Source organism: Pollicipes pollicipes, unplaced genomic scaffold, assembly GCF_011947565.3.
Source record: "Pollicipes pollicipes isolate AB1234 unplaced genomic scaffold, Ppol_2.1 Scaffold_4295;HRSCAF=5057_pilon_pilon_pilon, whole genome shotgun sequence".
In the NCBI taxonomy this organism is placed as follows: domain Eukaryota; kingdom Metazoa; phylum Arthropoda; class Thecostraca; order Pollicipedomorpha; family Pollicipedidae; genus Pollicipes; species Pollicipes pollicipes.
Window position 1 is genome coordinate 20,644,131 of NW_023596461.1, and position 19,764 is coordinate 20,663,894.

Consider the following 19,764-nt stretch of genomic DNA (forward strand, 5'->3'; position numbering starts at 1 on the left):
CTAGGTGGAAGTTAACAACATAAAAAATAAAAAAGGATTCACTTACTTCCTCCAGCTGGTCGCATGGTCCGCGCCCGTTTTGCATATGCCTTAGCGCGGTACAAAAGCCTGAACTTTAATGAATCAAGTCTACAATTGGCAGTTAGTCGGCTGTTCAAACTACTATACAGTTTGTTACAACGCTTCGTATGCAATATGCGTAGCCGAAATGCGTAGCAGCGCGGCTTTGCCGGTCGATTTTGATTTGGTACTGCTGTTTCCTTACACGTCAACATATCGCGTCAGGTATGCCGCGCTGCTGTCGTTACAATCGAGCCTTGGTTTCGGGCAGGTGCGTTAAAATACGCCACTTTGCAAGATAGCAGCGACTAGGTCCGCGCGGTGGTTACTGTTTATAGTCTATGGTGATTTCGGATTTGTTTTAGAGGTTTTTAAAACAGATCCCCGAATCAGGGCGGTTTGGCAAGCGGAGCTGCGTGCTGACTGAACGTGTGGCAGAGCAGTGTCGGCCACATTAAACGGCATATTCCGGAACGGATGATGGGGAGCCAGGGAAATGACGTAGATGAGCTGTTTGAAGTGAAAAATTCCTTTTATTTGGGCAACTATCAACAGTGCATAACAGAAGCTCAAAAGCTGAAGGTAAATGGACAAGAGCAGCGGCTGGCAAGATGTGTTCTTGTACAGGGCGTACATTGCTCTGAAAAAGTTCAGCATTGTGAAAGATGAAATTCATGGGCATCACACCAGAATTGCAGGCTTTGAAACTCTTGGCTGAGTACCTGTCTGGTTCACGATCCAAGCGAGATCAGGTTGTGACAGAACTGGACAAGAAGTTTTGCAGGTGACATTGATCCCAACAATGTGGCTCTGTTTTTGGCAGGGGCAACAATTTATGCAAATGAACAGAACCATGAAGCAGCCCTGAGGTCCTGCACCAAGCAACAGACCTTGAGTGCTCAGCACTGACACTCCAGATGTACCTTGCAATGGACAGAGTTGATCTTGCTCAGAAGGAACTGAAAGCAATGCAGGAGAAGGATGATGATTCAACAGTCACCCAGCTTGCCCATGCATGGTTCAACATTGCTGTTGGAGGGGAAAGCTCCAGGATGCATTCTACATCTTCCAGGAGCTTATTGACAAGTCTGTTCCCACACCATTGCTGCTCAATGGTCAAGCTGCATGCTTCTTGGGATGTGCAAGTATGAGGAGGCAGAGCCTGTATTACAAAATGCTCTGGATAAGGATAACGACAACCCAGAAACCCTGATCAACCTGATTGTCCTCTCGCAGCACACTGGAAAGCCTCCAGAAGTATTGCCAGATATCTCAGCCAGCTGAAGGACTCTCATGCTAGCCACCCATTCATGAGAGACTACCAGGCAAGGAGAATGAGTTTGACAGGCTGGCTCAGCAGTATTCCATGATGGTGAAGTCATAGGTTATGCTGTGGTTGACTTGCCAAAGTTATCTGAGTAAATGCATTTGTGACTTTGTTGCTAAAATGTTTAGAATAAGGCTCCTGAAGGGCTGAAGTGTTGGTAAATATTTTAGTAGATGTATGTGTAGTTTCCATTGGGATGCCAATTTGGTGGTGTATGCTTTGCTTTGCTTCATTCTTTAGTCAATACAAGAAATGAATATGTGCCATCTTGTTTTCAGCTCTTCGCATCAACAGGTGCCACCAACAAATAAGATATATATAGCAATTCCATCATTTTGCACACAGTTATAGACAATGTCTCATGTAAGGATTAATTCCATGTGAAACACTGCATGATGCATATGTGCTTTTGCTAATATGATTAATACTCTCTGACAGGGCTCCCTATGCCATTGGTCTTATCTGGGATGATTCCTCATTCCTCCATTCCTTTTGGAGTAAGAGAAACTATCAGCACAATGTATGGAATGCAAATGTTATTATATATGTTCTTGCATGTCTTACATGGCCAGCTGAGCAGAACCAGATCACTCACAATCCCCAGGATCACCCCAGACAGTGATGACATGGCCAGAGTCACCATGTATCACAGGTAACAGCACCACCTCTACTGTTGATTGCACCAGCACCACTGCTAACTGCACCACCTCTGCTGCTGACAGCACCAACCCCACTGCTGATTGCACCACCTCTGCTGCTAACTGTACCAACCCCACTGCTGACCACACCACCTCTGCTGCTCACTGCATGGACCCTGCTGCTCACTGCACCACCCCTCTACAACATTACTGACCATGCCACCTCTGTTGCTGACTGAATTGACCCTGTTGCTGACTGCACCACCTCCATCACCTCTGCTGCCGACAACATTGGCTCTGCCGCTGACTGCAACTGCCCGCCTCTGCTGTTGACTGCACCGACCCTGCTGCTAACTGCATCCCCTCTCTACCACCTCTCTACCACCCTTGCTGTTGTCAACAGCATTGGGCTGACAGCTGACAGCACCACCCCTGCTGTAATCATTCACCAGGTGTCAAATGCTCAGCAGTGCTGTTGAGCACCTATATTGTAAACATTTCAAAACTTTCAAAGCAGACCACTTCCTTTGTCCAGATTTATGCATTATGCATTACTCATGACAGCAATGACACTATTTGACTCATCCAGGACATTCACTGGAAGTATGCTATCTGGATGTGTCCATGATGTGTGTTCATGCAAGGTCATTGAGTGACCTAATCTGGCCTTGGGTCTGCTTCAGTCGCCTGGCCTCTTGCACTTTAACATTGTGATGCAAGCCTGGATGGATCCAACAAAAATAACTTAAGGTGGATTCTGGCATGACCTTGACCCATATGACCCAGTTAGCAGCAGAGGTGGTGCATGACCATGACCTTGTTTGCCGGACATGAAATGGACAAATGGGCGCAGGCAGCGATGAATAGTGGTGTAGGGTTTGTTGACCTCCGAAGGCCGGAGCTTTCCATGGCCCGCAGAAAGGCGGAGTGGTCGACGTAATCTCGTGTGGTCATCTGTAGCGATTTGAAGGAAATGAGGTCGGGGTCATCCAGACCGTGCTGAAGGCGGTAGGGCACATTCCAGACCATGTGGAAGGCAATGGGAAATAATGTGCTGGGCCATATACAGATTATCTCATGTCGTGCTATTAAATCCAAAACTGTGTCATTCCATGACACCAATGATACTACAAGACTTGTCTGGACATGTGTCATGTGCTGCCTGGACATGTGCAGCTCAAGCAGACCGGCACGAGGCCGCCACGTGACCTGACTTCAGTCTAGGGTCGCCCGCTAGACTAATTGCACCCCAAACTAAGATGTAAGATGGAAGTGAATGTGTCAGCGGAAGTGGAGTGGTTTCCAAATTTCGGTGCGCTTTAACCGGCCGAGCGTCATATGGTAGAATGAAGTGGAGTGTACAGTGGAGTGTCGAAGATCCACCTGGTCGGGGGTGTGGAGCTTGTCGTTCAGCTGGGGGGAGGGGCTGAAGCTATTCCCGACTTGGGTTCCAACATCTCATCCTTGGGAAGAAAATGGGCGAGATCCGGGAGGAGCTCGTCTGTTTATTATGGGGCTAGGTTGAGTCATTTTACGCTTCAGCCTCCCCCCCCCCCCCCACACACACTGTCACTGCAAAACCACATTGTTGCTTCCTGGTGTTTGGTGACCTCTGTAGAGGTCACCGCTTTCGATGCACCACGGAGAGCTCAGCATAGTCGATCTGTCCTGGAAGAGCGCCATGATTTTCCTATCCATTATGTTCCACTCGGATATTAATAGGAAGATGGATCAAACCTTGATTACCTTAGATTACGACATATCATCGGGTTTCTTCTACGACGGTTTCAGAGGTGTTTCTGAGATTTACAGCATTCTGGACCAGATCATACGTAACACAACAGATTGTGCCTCAAACCTCTGAAGAAGCGCGCCCGACACTGCATTCCAGCACGGGTCGGAAATGGAAGGGGAGACAATGCGCATTCAACCGTTTCCTTTTAAGCAACACCACAGGCGTACATTCCTAGAGAAAGGGAGCGAGGCTTCCCCGCCGCCCGGTGTGCGGTCCTTGGCTTCAACATCCCTCAGATGTGTCAGATTACGGAAGGCTCGCGCACACCACGCAAAACCAGGCGAACAACCCACCGGGGCCGGCGCGGACTGCGCGTCAACGCACAAATTCCTGCTCGCAGTCTGTCACGCGGCACCAGCCCACACCGCCCGGCCATTTCGCACTCACTGAGCGCAGTGGGCCCGGAGCGACTCCCACGCGCCAGCTCGACCCACGACCGCGCTGCAGCAGCGCCCAGTCCTGCCTGCACTCCTCCGACTCCCCGAGGCTTAAACACGGCCGGTGCGCTTTGTTCAAATGTATTAAAATACGGTGGCACGGGCCGACGCGTCCGGCCCTGCCTCAGCGGGTCCAGCCCTGCCTCGGCGGGTCCAAGGCCTCCCTCGGGCGGGACCAAAGCCTACCTCGGCGGGTCCAGGGCCTGCCTCGGCGGTCCAGGCCTCCCTCGGGCGGGTCCAGGGCCTACCTCGGGCGGGTCCAGGGCCTACCTCGGGCGTCCAGGCCTACCTCTGGCGGGTCCAGGGCCTACCTCGGGCGGACCAAAGCCTACCCCGGAAGGGACCAGGACCTGCCTCGGGCGGGGCCAAGGTCTGCCTCGGGCGGGACCAAGGTCTGCCTCGGGCGGGTCCAGGGTCTCCCTCGGGCGGGACCAAAGCCTACCTCGGGCGGGTCCAGGGCCTGCCCTCTGGCGGGTCCAGGGCCTCCCTCGGGCGAGACCAACCTACCTCGGGCGGGTCCAGGGCCTACCCTACTCGGGCGGGTCCAGGGCCTACCTCGGGCGGGACCAAAGCCTACCCCGGAAGGGACCAGGACCTGCCTCGGGCGGGACCAAGGTCTGCCTCGGGCGGGTCCAGGGTCTACCTCGGGCGGGGTCCAGGGCCTGCCTCGGGCGGGACCAAGGCCTGCCTCGGGCAGATCAAGGCCTACTTCGGGCGGATCCTGGGCCTGCCTCCGGCGTGTCCAGAGCCTACCTCGGGCGGGTCCGGGGTCTACCTCGGGGCGGGTCCAGGGCCTGCCTCGGGCGGGACCAGGGTTTGCCTGGGGCGGGTCCGGCGCCGGCTGGGCGGCGACCGCGCCAAGCGTTAGCTGGCGGCTGACTTGTTATCCTTCCGCACGACGCGGCGTGCGGTGGGGGCGCCTCGTTAGCATTACATGCGATAAGCGGCGGGTTACCGGTGTTACTGAACACGATATGGGGAGGGGGACTATGAGGACCCGGGGGTCGCGATCCCGGCTACACGGGGGCTACAATGGAGGGGGGGGGGGGGGCGCTCTCAAGCTACGGAGCTCCTGACACTGACCTCGGTTCAACCACGTAACAGCGGTCCACACGCGCTCCGTAACAATCAATAATAATCTAATTTGGCTAGGCTTTCAGCGGGTGCGAGGCGCGCCTCGGGAGCGCACTCCAAACGGTGCCGGTCAGTTACAACGTCACAAAACATATGGCAGCGCTGAGGGGGGGGGGGAGGGGCATTGGGCCGGCCACTGCGGCAGATCGGCACTTCCAGCTGGACCGTCGGGCCGATGGCGGCTGGCGGCGGCGGACAGCGCCGGTTGACGGCAGGGCGGGCGCGGGCGGCCGGGCGCCGGTGGCGCGCGCCACTGCCGCCGCCCACACCTCCGACATGAGATCACGGGCGGCCGGCGCGCCGCCGACGCCGCCGGCGGGCTCGCGGGCCGCCACGCCTAAACTACAGTCGCCCACATCAGACTGGGAACAAAATGCCACGACGCCATGCACGACTCCTGCAGTAGCCACATGCGAATGGGCCCTAGCGAATTATGGCGGACACGACGAGCTCACTGTCAACAAACAACGATCACCAACCAACGCACAAAAGCCGGCAGACACCAAAGATCATATCAAAACCTTTCGTCACTCCAAGCTAAGTTTCATCCAGTCCATGAGTATTAGAAAGTAACTAAACGTTGTCAACTACGTAAACATAAGTAAGAGGTATCCACTTCACGAGCTTAAAGAGAAAATGCGATCTTGGACGCTGGCGGCGCCCGGCAATCTCCGCAGTTCCAACAGCCAGCCCTGTGGCGGTCGCTTGGCCGCAGGCTTACCGCACTAATAAATGCAAAACAAACGCGGTCCGGGCAGCCGGGCGGTGGCGGCGGCCAGCTGGTCCCGGCCGCGCCGCCCGCTGCGCCGGCCCGGCGGCGGCGCGCCCGGCCGCCAGAGTATTGTTTGTCGTTGAGCGGTGGTCCGGCCTGCGGCTGGGCCGACGGCTGACTAGGTGGCGCGCGGCGCGACGGCGGCGACGGCGGCGGCCGCCGCCGCTAGCCGGGGCTGCCGCTGACCCGGAAGCGACGCTGGTGTGGCGCTGAGTCGGAGGCGGCCGCTGCCCGCAGCTGCAGGTAGTTGTCGTCACCGATCGGGGCCATCCTGCCAGCGCAGAGAAGGCCGTCACCACACTCCAGTGGCGACGCACGAGGTCGCGATGCGGTCGGTTGAATCGGCAAACCTATTTTTGGAACTTTAATGCATAAGGGCTGAGATCGAAATAGCAGCTAGGTAGACCTTATTTTGACATGCTTCATAATTTCATGTACCTTTGCTCATTATTAACGTACGTAAAACGGTCAAAGTCGAATGTCTAATGCTAATAACAGCACGCTTCCATTACCCTGGGAAGCCATCTGGTCTTTTCTTATCTGCCTATTGCATTTCACATGCCTATTCTCCTGGGTCTTAACACTCGTCGCATGTTTCGTGACAAGCTCAACCTTGACAACCATCTCAACCTTGATGACAGACTTCAGCCGCCCGTACCCGGAATCACGATAGCATGCTATTTACGCAGGCTCGTGTGCACAGGTCTGCGCCCACACGCCGGTACCGCGCGCCAGGCGAACGCGCGCGCTCGGCACCCGCCAGAGGGCGACCGGCGCCGACTGACCGGGAGCCGTAGCGGATGCCCCGTGCCAGGCTGCGGCTGTGGTCGCGGTGCTCCTGCTCCAGCGAGATCACCGCCGACACGATGCTGTTGATGGTCTTGTAGCCCACCTCCGTGTCCTGGATCTCGTAGTCGGGGTCGCCCAAGTACACGGCCTTACAGGCGTACTCGTCTGCCGGCAAGACATCGCGTGTTGCGTAAGATTACCTTTCCCACACGACTGGGCCCGCACGTGATACGCTCAATGGCACCAATATCCAACCAACGGTGACTGTGAGCTCGCTCAGCGTCTCTCGCGCGGGGCTTTGTGACGTAGGGACACTATCACGCTAAGTGACTCGCTATCAGAAAACGACAAACTCTGCCGGCTGAGGCTCTGCTACACCCCGGGCTCTGTGGCCAGGCGCTCCAGATGCTACGCCCCGCACTGCCCCGAGCGTCAAACTCAGAATCTCCGGACCAGCACGGATCACGCGGCGAGAGCGGCGCCAATACTGACCCTTGAGCTTGCCGAGCTCGTCAAGATTAGCGGCGAACAAGGCGTACACCCGCTCCATCTCGCGGTCGCTGTCGGCGGCCAGCTTGATCTCGGCGTGCAGCTTATCGGCCGTCACCGGCGCGCAGCCGATGGCGTTCTTGGTCGGCGTCCGGCAGCTGGACACGGCGCGGTCAGGTCAGGTCAGGTCACGGGTGGCGGCGGCGCGGCCCACAGACACACGGGGATGGCTCCAGGCCAGCGGGACCGGCAGCCGTCGCACGCGCGGCCGTGGCGGTCTGCCGCCGCAGCCGGCCGCCGCTCTCAGCATCAACACTTCACCCAAGATCCTGCCATACATAGGTACCCGGACATACTAGAATGGGGGAGTCGAACATGCCTGTATAACCAGAACATCGCGTGTGCCGTGCGTACGTCGGACATGACGCGTCGAGTCGAACACGATCACAACGTCCAGAATACAGGGCACGCCGCCATGGTCCCCCCAACCAGTGAGCACGTCCAAGACCATGCGACCCCCGCCGCGTCGGCGGCCGTCTCTGTCCGGCCCGCCGGCCCGCCCTCACCAGGTCCAGATATTGTCCCGGAACTGGCCAGGGTGGAACTGGTCCGTCTTGTCCTGGTTGTGCGCGCACACCTTGGACAAGATGTCCACCCAGGCCTTCTGGTCGACGCAGTTGTTGGCCTGCGGAGCGGCCGGCATCAGGTGGTGTTGTGTGTACGTCTGCGCGTGTGTGTGTGGGGGGGGGGGGGGGATGGCAGCCACCGCTGACCGCGGCGAGCTAGACAGGCGGGTAGACCTTGTCACGGGGCTGTGTTATTGGCTCCAGGCGTAGCCCGTGAATTGTAGAGACAATCAGGGCTGGCCTTCGATTCATTAACTCAGTGTGAAGCAGTAGCAGAAGCAAAAGTACAACTGCTGTCTTTGCGTATGCATTGCACGATAACAAAACAAAAAACAACAACTAGGTAATGCAAGCGTGGGACATGCCACGTGTCTAATGCTTGCAATAACCCGGGACTCTGGCACCCAAATAATCTATAGCTGGGCTGTGATGAAAACAAACTGCACACACCTGTATGTACAGATCCTTGTCCGGCTGCACCAGCTTGAACATGTTCTTCTTCTTGAACTGCGCCTCATCCACCAGCTCCACGGTCCGGATGTTGTCCACGGGGATCTCGTGCAGGGGCCGTTGTCCTGGGGCAAGGACGGCTCTATCAGACACTCGGCTGTGAGGTACTGGGCGTCGTCCGCCGCCGGCCAGACACCGTCCCATGACCCGGCGCACGGCGAGGGACGGACCAACAGCCCCGCTCCAGGACGTCGCGCCCCGGCCCTGGCTACTGCTGAAGTGAGGAAAAACGTTTTGAAAAAACCAAATAGGGGAGGGGGACACACTGGGTTGCTTTCGCTATGAAAGGAATAGATGACACGCCAGCGATGCTAACCGCGATGTTAAGAATAAAAAGTCACATAGTCCAATCAACTTCGGTTGAATCCTTAAAAGTGCTGCAGGTCAGATTTCAAGTCGTAAAATGATGCATAACGACGCCCCAAAAAGCACGCGTACAACGAGAACAGCTGACCAATGTCCTGACAGCCTTGTGAATGACGTGAACGGCGTGTAAATTTCCAGCCGCCTCCAACGCTCGCTGAGCCCTGGCTGATGGCCGCCGTAGCGCCTCGCCCGCAGTCCCACAGTCCGCCGCCCGGAGACGGTAGAGACCCGGCCCGCCGTCCCACAGTCCGCCGCCCAGAGACAGCCGAGGCCCGGCCAGCTGTCCCACAGTCCGTCGCCCAGAGACAGCCGAGGCCCGGCCCGCCGTCCCACAGTCCGTCGCCCAGAGACAGCCGAGGCCCGGCCAGCTGTCCCACAGTCCGCCGCCCGGAGACCGTAGAGACCCGGCCCGCCGTCCCACAGTCCGCCGCCCGGAGACAGCCGAGGCCCGGCCAGCTGTCCCACAGTCCGCCGCCCGGAGACGGTAGAGACCCGGCCCGCCGTCCCACAGTCCGCCGCCCGGAGACGGCCGAGGCCCGGCCAGCTGTCCCACAGTCCGCCGCCCAGAGACAGCCGAGGCCCGGCCAGCTGTCCCACAGTCCGCCGCCCGGAGACAGCCGAGGCCCGGCCAGCTGTCCCGCAGTCCGCCGCCCAGAGACAGCCGAGGCCCGGCCAGCTGTCCCACAGTCCGCCGCCCGAGGACGGCCGGGCCCCGGCCCGCCGTCCCACAGTCCGCCGCCTGGAGACAGCCGAGGCCCGGCCAGCTGTCCCACAGTCCGCCGCCCGGAGACGGCAGAGTCCCGGCCAGCTGTCCCGCAGTCCGCCGCCCAGAGACAGCCGAGGCCCGGCCAGCTGTCCCACAGTCCGCCGCCCGGAGACGGCAGAGTCCCGGCCCGCCGTCCCACAGTCCGCCGCCCGGAGACGGCCGAGGCCCGGCCAGCTGTCCCACAGTCCGCCGCCCGGAGACCGTAGAGACCCGGCCCGCCGTCCCACAGTCCGCCGCCCGGAGACGGCCGAGGCCCGGCCAGCTGCTCACCCTTGTGGGCCGCGTACGTCAGGCTGCGCGTGGTGAGGCAGAAGTAGCGCTGTCGGAAGTTCTTCAGACCCATGAGCCGGCGGCCCATAGCCCGCTTCACCAGCACCCTGCAACGAGAGCGGTGCTGCTCGAGAACAGGTGACAGGCGCCGCCGAGGCCGGAGCGCGGCGGCCACCCCCGGCGGACCGCGCGGACCCACTGCTTGCCGCCGGCCGACCGCACGGACCCACTGCTCGCCGCCGGCCGACCGCATAGACCCAACTTGGTGCCCGATGGGTACTGCGCTGCGAGATCTGGCTGTTGCGCTGGGGACGGGCGACGATCTGCACGTGCGATCGCAGGGGAACCAAGCAACGTCCCACAACCGGAAACGCGCCGTCGTCTTACCAGTTTTCCGTTCGGGCAGCTGGACGAAAGGAAACTAGTTAGATTTGCACACGGTCGCGTGGCCTGCTCTTGCCGATCGAGTCACATCTCCTTCATCAGAGTCGCCTTTCCTCATCCATTACAGCATGCCCATGCGCGGCACGTTTAGATGGGCAACACGACGAAGCGAAATCGACAGTAATGGCGGAAAGTTTAATGTTGTGCCGGCTCACAGTTTGAAAAAGATCATAATGAGTAAAAACCTGACGACCCCAATGAATTTTGTCAGGAGAAGGCGCTGTAACAGTTGCTGCACGTACCCCTCCTTGAGTATGATCGGCGAATCCAGGGCCTGGTGGGGAGCCGACTCCGTCGATATCACGTCCAGGAACTGAAACCGCGTCCGCCACACGTCAGGGACGGTGCCAGTCTGGACCGCCACTCCGGCCACAGGCGGCCCAGCCCGGCCACTGTGTCCGCGTTACCAGGGCTCGAGAGCTCGACGCGCGTGACGCGGGCCGTGACGGCTACAATGGTATCGCATAGCTGGACTGAGACGAGCAGTCACGCCTTCTGACTTTGGCAAGTCCGGCTGCAAATGAGCTAGGAACATCGCAATGTCAGACCGCGATCATTCCGACCACGCTTTAATGGGAGATGAGCTAGGAACATCGCAATGACAGACCGTGATCATTCCGACCACGCTTTAACGGGGGGTCTTCGCGCCTGTGACCACGTACCAGCCGCAGCTTCTGCAGGTAGCTATCGTTGAAGAAGTCCTGGTTGACCGGCGTCATGTACTCCTCCTTGAACGTTACGGCGCTGCGGGAGCCGACGCAGCTGCCCAGGCTGTTGATGGTCTTGGAGATGAGCTTCAGCGTCCGACTCGTCTGAGGGTCCTGCGTCACAGACGTGTCACGTGATCGCCGAGGCTCGACTCGTCTGAGGGTCCTGCACCACAGACGTATCACGTCATCAACGAGGCCCGACTCGTCTGAGGGTCCTGCACCACAGACGTATCACGTCATCAACGAGGCCTGACTCGTCTGATGGTCCTGCGCCACAGACGTGTCACGTCATCACCGGGGCCCGACTCGTCTGAGGGTCCTGCGTCACAGACGTGTCACGTCACGTCATCACGGGGCCTGACTCGTCTGAGGTCCTGCGCCACAGACGTGTCACGTGATCGCCGAGGCCCGACTCGTCTGATGGTCCTGCGCCACAGACGTGTCACGTCATCACCGGGGCCTGACTCGTCTGAGGGTCCTGCGTCACAGACGTGCCACGTGATCGCCGAGGCCCGACTCGTCTGATGGTCCTGCGCCACAGACGTGTCACGTGATCAACGAGGCCCGACTCTTCTGAGAGTCCTGCGCCACAGACGTGTCACGTCATCAACGAGGCCCGACTCGTCTGAGGGTCCTGCGCCACAGACGTGTCACGTCATCAACGAGGCCCGACTCGTCTGATGGTCCTGCGCCACAGACGTGTCACGTGATCGCCGAGGCCCGACTCGTCTGAGGGTCCTGCGCCACAGACGTGTCACGTCATCATCGGGGCCTGACTCGTCTGAGGGTCCTGCGCCACAGACGTGTCACGTCATCATCGGGGCCCGACTCGTCTGATGGTCCTGCGCCACAGACGTGTCACGTCATCATCGGGGCCTGACTCGTCTGAGGGTCCTGCCCACAGACGTGCCACATGTCACTGCGCACAACCGGGGCAGGCGAGCCGCATCACTCCAGCTTATGGTCAGGCTGGACAGCGCTACGGCTAACAACGCTCCGCTCCTCACCAATGCCTCACGTGTACATTTCATACCTCTCGGAAGCCTGAGGCCCCGCAGCTCGACGCCTGTTCGCTGGTCGCCTACCAACACATGCTCACGTGCACGAGCATATTAGCCGCGGTCGGGGCGCTACCTCGCTGCCCAGGGTGCCGGACGCCAGCAAACGGCGCGGGAGCTCGCTCGTGATGAATCATCGCGACACTACAACTACAACACTCAAACACTACAACACGGACTAAGCGCCGACGAGACCCTGGCGACTACAGGACTGTACGGCCCCAACCCCCTGCTTTTCTACACACATTCCTCTTGGACGCCGGGATGCAGTGAATCCAATCACGCCGCGGCGGCTGGCACGGCCCCGCGGGCCAGCTCGCTCACCAGCTGCTCCTGAGTGAGATCGAACAGCTTCGGACTGAGCAGGGCCGGAGCGAAGAAGCGCAGGAACACGAAGCCGGACAGCACGCAGTACTGCACCTCCTGGTTGTCTGCGGAGCGGACCACATGGCGTCACACACGGCACCAGCGGCGGCGACTCGCGCTGTGCTGAGGCCCGCGACGCACCCTGCGGTCCGGTTCTGGTGGGCCCGCGGGACGCGACACCGCATCGGAGCCGCCGCGAGGACCGCGGCGGGAGCGTCCCAGCCGGCGGCACTCGGCTGCCGACGCCGGGTCAAAGCGCACACCAAGGCCGGGCCCGCTTCGCTGACGGGGGCCCGACGTCCCGCCGCCTACCAGCGCGTACCTGGGAACCGCAGCTTGGCCTGGCGCTTGAGCGCGAAGAAGACGCGGCACATGATCGAGGGACACTGGTAGGCCGAGTTGATGATGGCCGCGAACGTCTCGCGGATGTAGTCCTTGAGGTTGGACAGGTTGGCGTCGATCCGCTCGGCGTCGCCGATCTTGCCCGGGTCCACCTGGGCGCGCGCGCGGGCGGGCGTTACAGACGCGGCCAACCACGTGCAGCCGAACACGCTAGGGCGTAGAAGAACAACCGGTCCAGTTTTTAGTGAATGAACACCATCAGATCCACGAGACAACAACGACCTATTAAGATCGATAACATCGTTTACGAGGACCATAACGTCCACTGAAACAGCTGAAAACGTAACCATGACACTGATATCCGTAAAAAGACCTATCTTGACGAACAATTCTTTATACCCCCACAAAAATCAAAAAACGCAATTATGCGCACCGAATATAAGGGCGATGCCGCCGTCCTGCTCTTCACGCAAGCCCCAGCCGACCGTTAACAGGGGGTCGGCCGAGCGGGCGGAAACAGGGCCAGTGTACGAAACCCGGCCGCTCTCCGTACCTCGCATGGCTTCTTCTCCTGCGCGATCCGCTCCACCACCGGCTTCAGCACCGTGTGCAGGTAGTGCAGGCCGGCCAGCTTCATCAGCTCGTCCATGCACTTGGAGACGAGTGTGTTGCCGCGGAAGATGGTGTTCAAGTGGCTGTAAATGGGACACACGACCGTGACACGTCGTGCACCGAACCCGCTGTCCTGCTGCAAATCGCCTATCACACATGCCGTTCAATGACGTGTGAGGCATAACTTAACCCCCATCAACTTACAGCCTCGACGCTGTTTCATAACATTCACGTGCTGAGATAATGTCACAACCCAGGTCACGAACGCTAAGCGCGCCTTCACCCTGAGACTACTTGGAACGTCCGCTTCGCCCACATTGCCGCCGCGGGGCCGAACACTAACGTTTCATGGGCGATCTCCCACTCGGCAAGCGACTCAATGAGAGACACAATCTTGCCATGATGCAGGAAGATCCGGACCAGCGGCTCAGCCGCCTCCTGCTTGTTGGCGGCCACCTCGCCCAGGATGTAGACAGCGCTGCAGGTTACCGGCTGCCGGCGGCGTCCCATCGGTCAGCGTCTAACCGGGCGTCGGTGGGGAAGGAGGGGGGGGGGGGAGGGGGAGGGAAGGGGGGGGGGGGTGATACGGCCGCTCGACACGACAGCGCCGGTGTCGCCTGTCCGGTGTCCGGCGTCGTCTCTCACCTCGCCCGTTCGCAGCGAGGGAAAGGCGAACGCCGCCGGATGTGGTGACAGCGCGCCTCGAGCCAGTCTTACACGGTGTCCGGAGTCCGCCACGCGCACTTGCTCAGCGACCGGGTGGGTATGTATGAACTGCGGCGCACGAAATGCTAACACCACCCCGAGAAAGTGTTCATCACATGCAGATTGCATGCATACCACCGTTTGAGGACAAGGTGCGCAACGCTCCATTATGCAAACATCGTGCTTTAAAAGCGCAGTGAACACCGCCCGATCTGCGCGGCGTTCCCACCGCCTCCCGGAGCTGGCCAGCTGAAGCGGCGCCAGGCCAGGCGTCGTCCCGCCTCGCTCGGGCTCCAGCCACGCACCTGGACGCCGGGGCTCTGCAGGATCAGGTTCAGAAGCTGGTCGTAGTGCTTCGAGCTGATGACCTGGTCTGAGGTGTACTGCAGCTTGACCCGCAGCGAGCCGAGGTCGTGCGCGATCACGCGGTTGTTCTCGCGCGGCTGCAGGAAGTACCTGGAGAGGGCGCGATTATGACAGCGTCACTCACACGGAAACGCCCTGCAACGCGAACGTGTTCTAATCCCGCGCTAGCGGGCACGGCTGCTCCCACGAGGTCAGTTTCTATAGGGAGTACGCGATCCACTTCAAGGTGGGGTGGGACGGGGGGGGGGGGACAGGACCGTAACTCACGCGAGGCTACCTCCCGCACCGCGCAAAAGGCTGAACTGGAAGCAGGACGGTGCCATCATTCTACGAAGGATACTTTCTATATTGCGTAAGCAGATGAGCCCCGCAATGGCCAGGAACTTTCCAAAGCGAGGCCGTATTTACGCGCCGGATTGACTTCACGTGCAGTCTTCACAACTGGCCACAAAATACGCGCTTGCTCCGACTAGTCCAACACGGTCGCATATGACAACCCGCCGCCAGTGTTGCCCTATCTCAAGTGCCCCGGATCGGCAGTCCATCCGCATTCCAGTCCCAAAGACGCTAGTACAGTGCACAATGACGGGCGCTCCACTGCCACCGCCACCGCCACCGCTCCGCTGCCGCCTCACCAGGTGTCGTAGCCGGGGTCGTGCGGGTTCAGCTTGAGGCCGGCCTCGCCCGTCAGCGTGATGCGCACCTCGCCCAGGAACAGGTTGCCGAAGATGCCGGTCGACTCGTGCCAGACGGTGACGCGCAGCTGCATGGCCGCCAGCGAGTCGGCCGTGATCTCGCTCGGCCGCTGTGCCATCTGGCGACAGCCGAGGACCTCATCCTTTTCGCTGCATTTTGTGAGGGAGCGCGGCGCGCGTCGTCACGTGCCACACGACACCGCGCCGGCAACCACGACACACTTCGCCAGCGACGGAGCAGATAGTCATACTCGCAATCAGGGGCATGGCACAGGTTTCGAAGCAGGACTCTCACAGACACCGTGTGGCCGTCCAAAGCGCTGGCCACGCCGCCAGTCGATACCGTGCGGCGGAGCGAGCAGCGGCGCGGCCCGCCGAGGACGACCAGACACGCACCGGGTCTCCCAGTTGGAACGAGAGCCGGCGAAACCACCGACAACTGGCAGAGGCCTCGTCGACCACCGCCAAAAAGAATGATGCGCTTCCACGCGTTTAGTCGTGCAGCAGTAACGTGATCGTGAAAAGCGGGGGACCAGAGGTAGATGCCCATACCTCAAAGTAAAAGGTTTCGTCGAATTTGGGGCAGGTGGTCTTTGTCTTCTTCCGAGTGCGTTTCGAGTCGAGCTTCTCATTTTCGCACCAGAGGGAGACGTTCACGTGAGGATCGCACGCTCCGTTGCTTTTCGTGAGTCCGTTGCACTCAATGACCCTGTGCGGCACAGGAACGCACGGTCAGCGCACACGGAGCCACCGCTGTCGGCAGATACCATCGCAGGCACGGGACGAAACCAGTTTGTACTGCACCGCGCCAGGACAACGCACTACTTCAGCGGTCCGTGGACGCCATACCGGACGGGGCGGCGGCGCAGCCCCCGCCGGCATCGTTCAAAACAGGCAGATGCCGATCTCAGCGACAGTCGACCGCGCCCCACGATGCACATAACCCGCTTCAAGCTGGGCTGATATTAACAACACAGCAAGGTCGCTGCGAAATCATGCTAAATCTGGTAAAGGCAGCCCTACAGTACACCCGCTGCCTCGCAGTTGTATGCGCATGGCACGCCATGCCTGGCGTGTTATGTTCACCATTTTCTGCCACGCCCGATTCGTTCAAATGCGTTTTGACTCGCGCGTCTGGACCGAAAACTTATCAGAAGGCTGTACAGCCCAATGGGTTTAATTTGCATTCCAAATGTCTTTCGAAAAAATATTATGGTTATAGATACAGGCATCTGCAAAGCAGAGCTTGCTTAACAGACTATGGCCCCACCGCCAAAGTAAACTTATTCCAGTTAAACAACTTATATGCCACAGATGGAATAAATGTTTGAACTTTCGTCCTCATCTGGTGTGTTGAACGCACAGACCGTTTCGGCGAATCGACTCTCCAGCCGTCGTCAGCTGTTATTTCCAGTATGTTCATTCGTTAGAGCACTAAATTCGCTGGACTGGACTGGAATCAGAAGACCCTGGTCCGAATCCCAGGAATCCCATATCCAGTGCTTCTAAAAACTCAATAATACCTGACGACGGCTGGCGAGCCGACTGGCCGAAGCATTGTGCACATACTAATGCACCATACGAGGACGATGGTCCGGACCATCATTCCATCCACGTTTTCAATAACTGTCTTAATCCCTCTGTTAAACTAATGCTAATCTGCCAATCAGCCATTCTTCCTTCTGTGTTTCAGAAGAGCGTAGCATGGGTGGGGAATTTTGAGGACGCCATGCGATGCCACGATGGGGCTGTCCGTTTTGACGGGCCTTCTTGGTCAATGGCCAATCATTCAGAGCTGATTGATATCACAAACACCATTTCTGTGGTCCAAGCCCATGTGCATAGCACACAGCAATCTGACGCCCAGCACCTCAGCTGAAGAGCCCGGGGAGTGAACCAGTCAAGAACAACACTGCTGATCCTAACACATGTCCACATTCACACTAGATGCCTGTTATCTGAGCCCATGAACCACCTCTGTAGCAAAAATATGTCAGCCCCACAGTCTGAGGACATGCTCATTGAAGTTGAGTAAGGAAATTATTGTTTGTGCTGGTAATTCCCTAATGTGCCATATACAGTGAAATAGAATCATTGGGCTACTACAGGACATGGCAGCTGCATGGGAACATCCCATAAAAACAACATATATCATGGCGTACTTATCAAGGATATCATGATCAAACACCACACTCCCTAAGATAGGTGGAAAAAGTAGCTAGAAAAATGTAATTATGATATTGATAACATAACAGGAAATGGTGCATACCACAGCTCACAATGACACCACCTCTAATTTTACTTGCAGCTCCAGCAACCTACAAGCTGAGTTTCATCACAACCAGCCCACAAGGCCCTAACTTTTCTAATGATGTATCACTGCATCCCTCCAAATACATCAATGCTATTAACTGTTTGGTGGCATTTTGTATGTTTGCCACAATGCCACTTGCACATCCTGTCTTCACTTCCAGCTCATGCAGCTGGCAAAGGCTAAGGCCTTCAAGCCCAAGGCACACAGCTCACCTGACGCTTAGCCGGGTCTGAGTGGGAGCACCTTCAGACTTCTGTATCGACTCCAACCGGATCTCCAGGTGAACCTCACCCTGCACCTCTGAGTCACAATCAACTGGCAAAATTTCAAACCAGTGGTCCTTGCCATAATACTTGTGAAGATCTTCCTTCTTCACAGCAACTTTGCCCAGAACCTATAAACAAAAAGATGGTAAAACAACCAACCTTTGAGAATGCTTGGAAGTTGAATAGTGTCAACTTGGCCAAAACCAACCAGAAAACCAGTTCTTGAAAACTATCTGGGTTAGGAGACAAGCCAATTCAACACTAAATAGAGCTTGGCTTGCAAACCTCATCAAAAAGCTTTAACATGCAAAAATATAACATACCACATGACAGTTTCAGTAGTGTAAGCTTGCATCTGTATTTTGTGTCACAGAAATACGGATACATATTATATTGAATGAACACAGTTTACCACCATTAACAGTGATTCATTAATTACAAGAAGCATATCATTGCAAAACTGCTTGCCTTATCTTGTTTCCCACTTCGTTCTCTATCATAAATGTAGAAACACAGCCAACGGAACTTTCTTGGAATGTCAAAGTTGTATTCGTCACCAAAGAATGGGCTGTGGAAAGAACATTGCCTCAACAATGTAACAAACACAACTATGCATTACAGTATCACACTCATGCCCACTAATTGTGGAGAGAAAATCAAAGAAAACCTTTGCAGAACAGCTTGATGTTAAATGGTGAAAGGCAATAAATCAATATTTATTTAATTTACAACAATATGAAATACAGAGCCAACAAAGGTGTTCTATGTTTGTTAATGGTGAAAATGGGGATGTCAGGAAAAGTGGTGGATCAATGAGAAGGCCATATAACAAACACACAACTATCATTATGGACAGCTTTCTAAGCTGATATAAGAAAATAACATTTACCCTAAATCATAAATGAACCTGAGAAACAGAACTGCTTACTTCAGGGTCTTCTCGACTGTATTAGTCCGATGAATCTGTTCCTGATCCAAATTCACAGTACAGAACACATCTCTGCTTCCCACTGATCCATGGCTGCGTGATGGCAGATTTTTTGCCTCTCCTGGATCAAAACATCTTACTGTTACTTCTACAGCAAACATATAGTGAGACACTCATTTTGATACAATCAGCAAACATGAGTTACAGCACAAAAACATGACACTTCCAGGTTTCACACAGTAAGGCACAAAACATCATCTTCCATTCAGAAAACTTGAATGAATGGCCAGCCAATGAATGAATGGAGAAAAAAAGAAGCCATGCTCAGCACCAGGCACATACATTTTCTCCCATGTTATGATTCGCAGATGCTTAACAACTGTTGTCATAGCCTACGGAACGATGCAATTGTATTGCCGTAATTTTACAAACATGTTGCGACATCCACTCATTCATTCATAAACTTACCCACCCACAATGTGCGGCAAAATACGGCGCATACATGCCCCGCTGCTATCCGAAGAAAATCAGATCAAGAATAAACCAAACTCATCCTGAAACACTGAATACATTAAACCCATTCATGTGACACAAAGGGGATGAATCTACTTACCAATGTTTATCTTAATGCGTTCCTCAACGCGGACTCTGGCACCTGACGCCATGTTCGGCCATTTCTGCACACTACTGCCATCTAGCGGAAGAGCCCACGCCTGATTTACACATCAAATACTACGTACGGATTGTCCTGTTCTGTATTTCATTTCCGGAAACATACAGCGAAGAAATACACGGACTTGTCACAAAGAAAAAGGGTCCAAAACACAAGTTCATTAGCATACAATCGAGAATAACATTCGGCGAGATACATGCATCATATAAGCATCCAATGTCTGAAATCTGGCTGCATGTGTCAGCCGTGCGATGAGGCACGCGTATGGGGGCACCTACAATGAACACAAAGCCGATGTCATGAAGA

At 56.7% G+C, this 19,764-nt stretch overlaps 2 protein-coding genes across 2 annotated transcripts; one reads left to right on the forward strand and one right to left on the reverse strand.

Annotated features, from left to right (window-relative positions):
• The first annotated feature begins 195 nt into the window (after positions 1-195).
• LOC119097274 (coatomer subunit epsilon-like) lies at positions 196-1,649 on the forward strand. Its single transcript, XM_037220324.1, is given in 7 exon segments — positions 196-199; positions 884-928; positions 931-1,098; positions 1,101-1,193; positions 1,196-1,321; positions 1,324-1,383; positions 1,386-1,649. Coding segments are annotated over 7 exon segments (555 nt in total). The 3' UTR covers positions 1,445-1,649.
• Positions 1,650-4,135: 2,486 nt separating this feature from the next.
• Positions 4,136-19,477, reverse strand: LOC119097275 (ras GTPase-activating protein 3). Its single transcript, XM_037220325.1, has 20 exons — positions 19,399-19,477; positions 18,786-18,906; positions 18,326-18,425; positions 17,804-17,985; positions 15,830-15,986; positions 15,218-15,396; positions 14,522-14,672; positions 13,855-14,003; positions 13,453-13,594; positions 12,880-13,051; positions 12,516-12,622; positions 11,086-11,244; positions 10,666-10,736; positions 9,980-10,086; positions 8,518-8,642; positions 8,008-8,126; positions 7,445-7,599; positions 6,949-7,117; positions 6,340-6,434; positions 4,136-4,161 (listed from the first exon to the last, which is right to left on the reverse strand). The coding sequence occupies exons 1-20, from the start codon at positions 19,448-19,450 to the stop codon at positions 4,136-4,138; spliced, it is 2,538 nt and encodes an 845-aa protein (XP_037076220.1). The 5' UTR covers positions 19,451-19,477.
• Positions 19,478-19,764: the final 287 nt, after the last annotated feature.

Excerpts from the sequence above, each read along its gene's own strand:
- LOC119097275 (XM_037220325.1), bottom strand. The coding sequence starts at position 19,450 with ATGGCGTCAGGTGCCAGAGTCCGCGTTGAGGAACGCATTAAGATAAAC. Across the intron at positions 11,245-12,515 it reads ATCTCACTCAGGAGCAGCTG|GACCCTCAGACGAGTCGGAC; the intron begins GTGAGCGAGCTG and ends TCTGTGACGCAG. Across the intron at positions 10,737-11,085 it reads ACCTGCAGAAGCTGCGGCTG|TTCCTGGACGTGATATCGAC; the intron begins GTACGTGGTCAC and ends ACGCGGTTTCAG.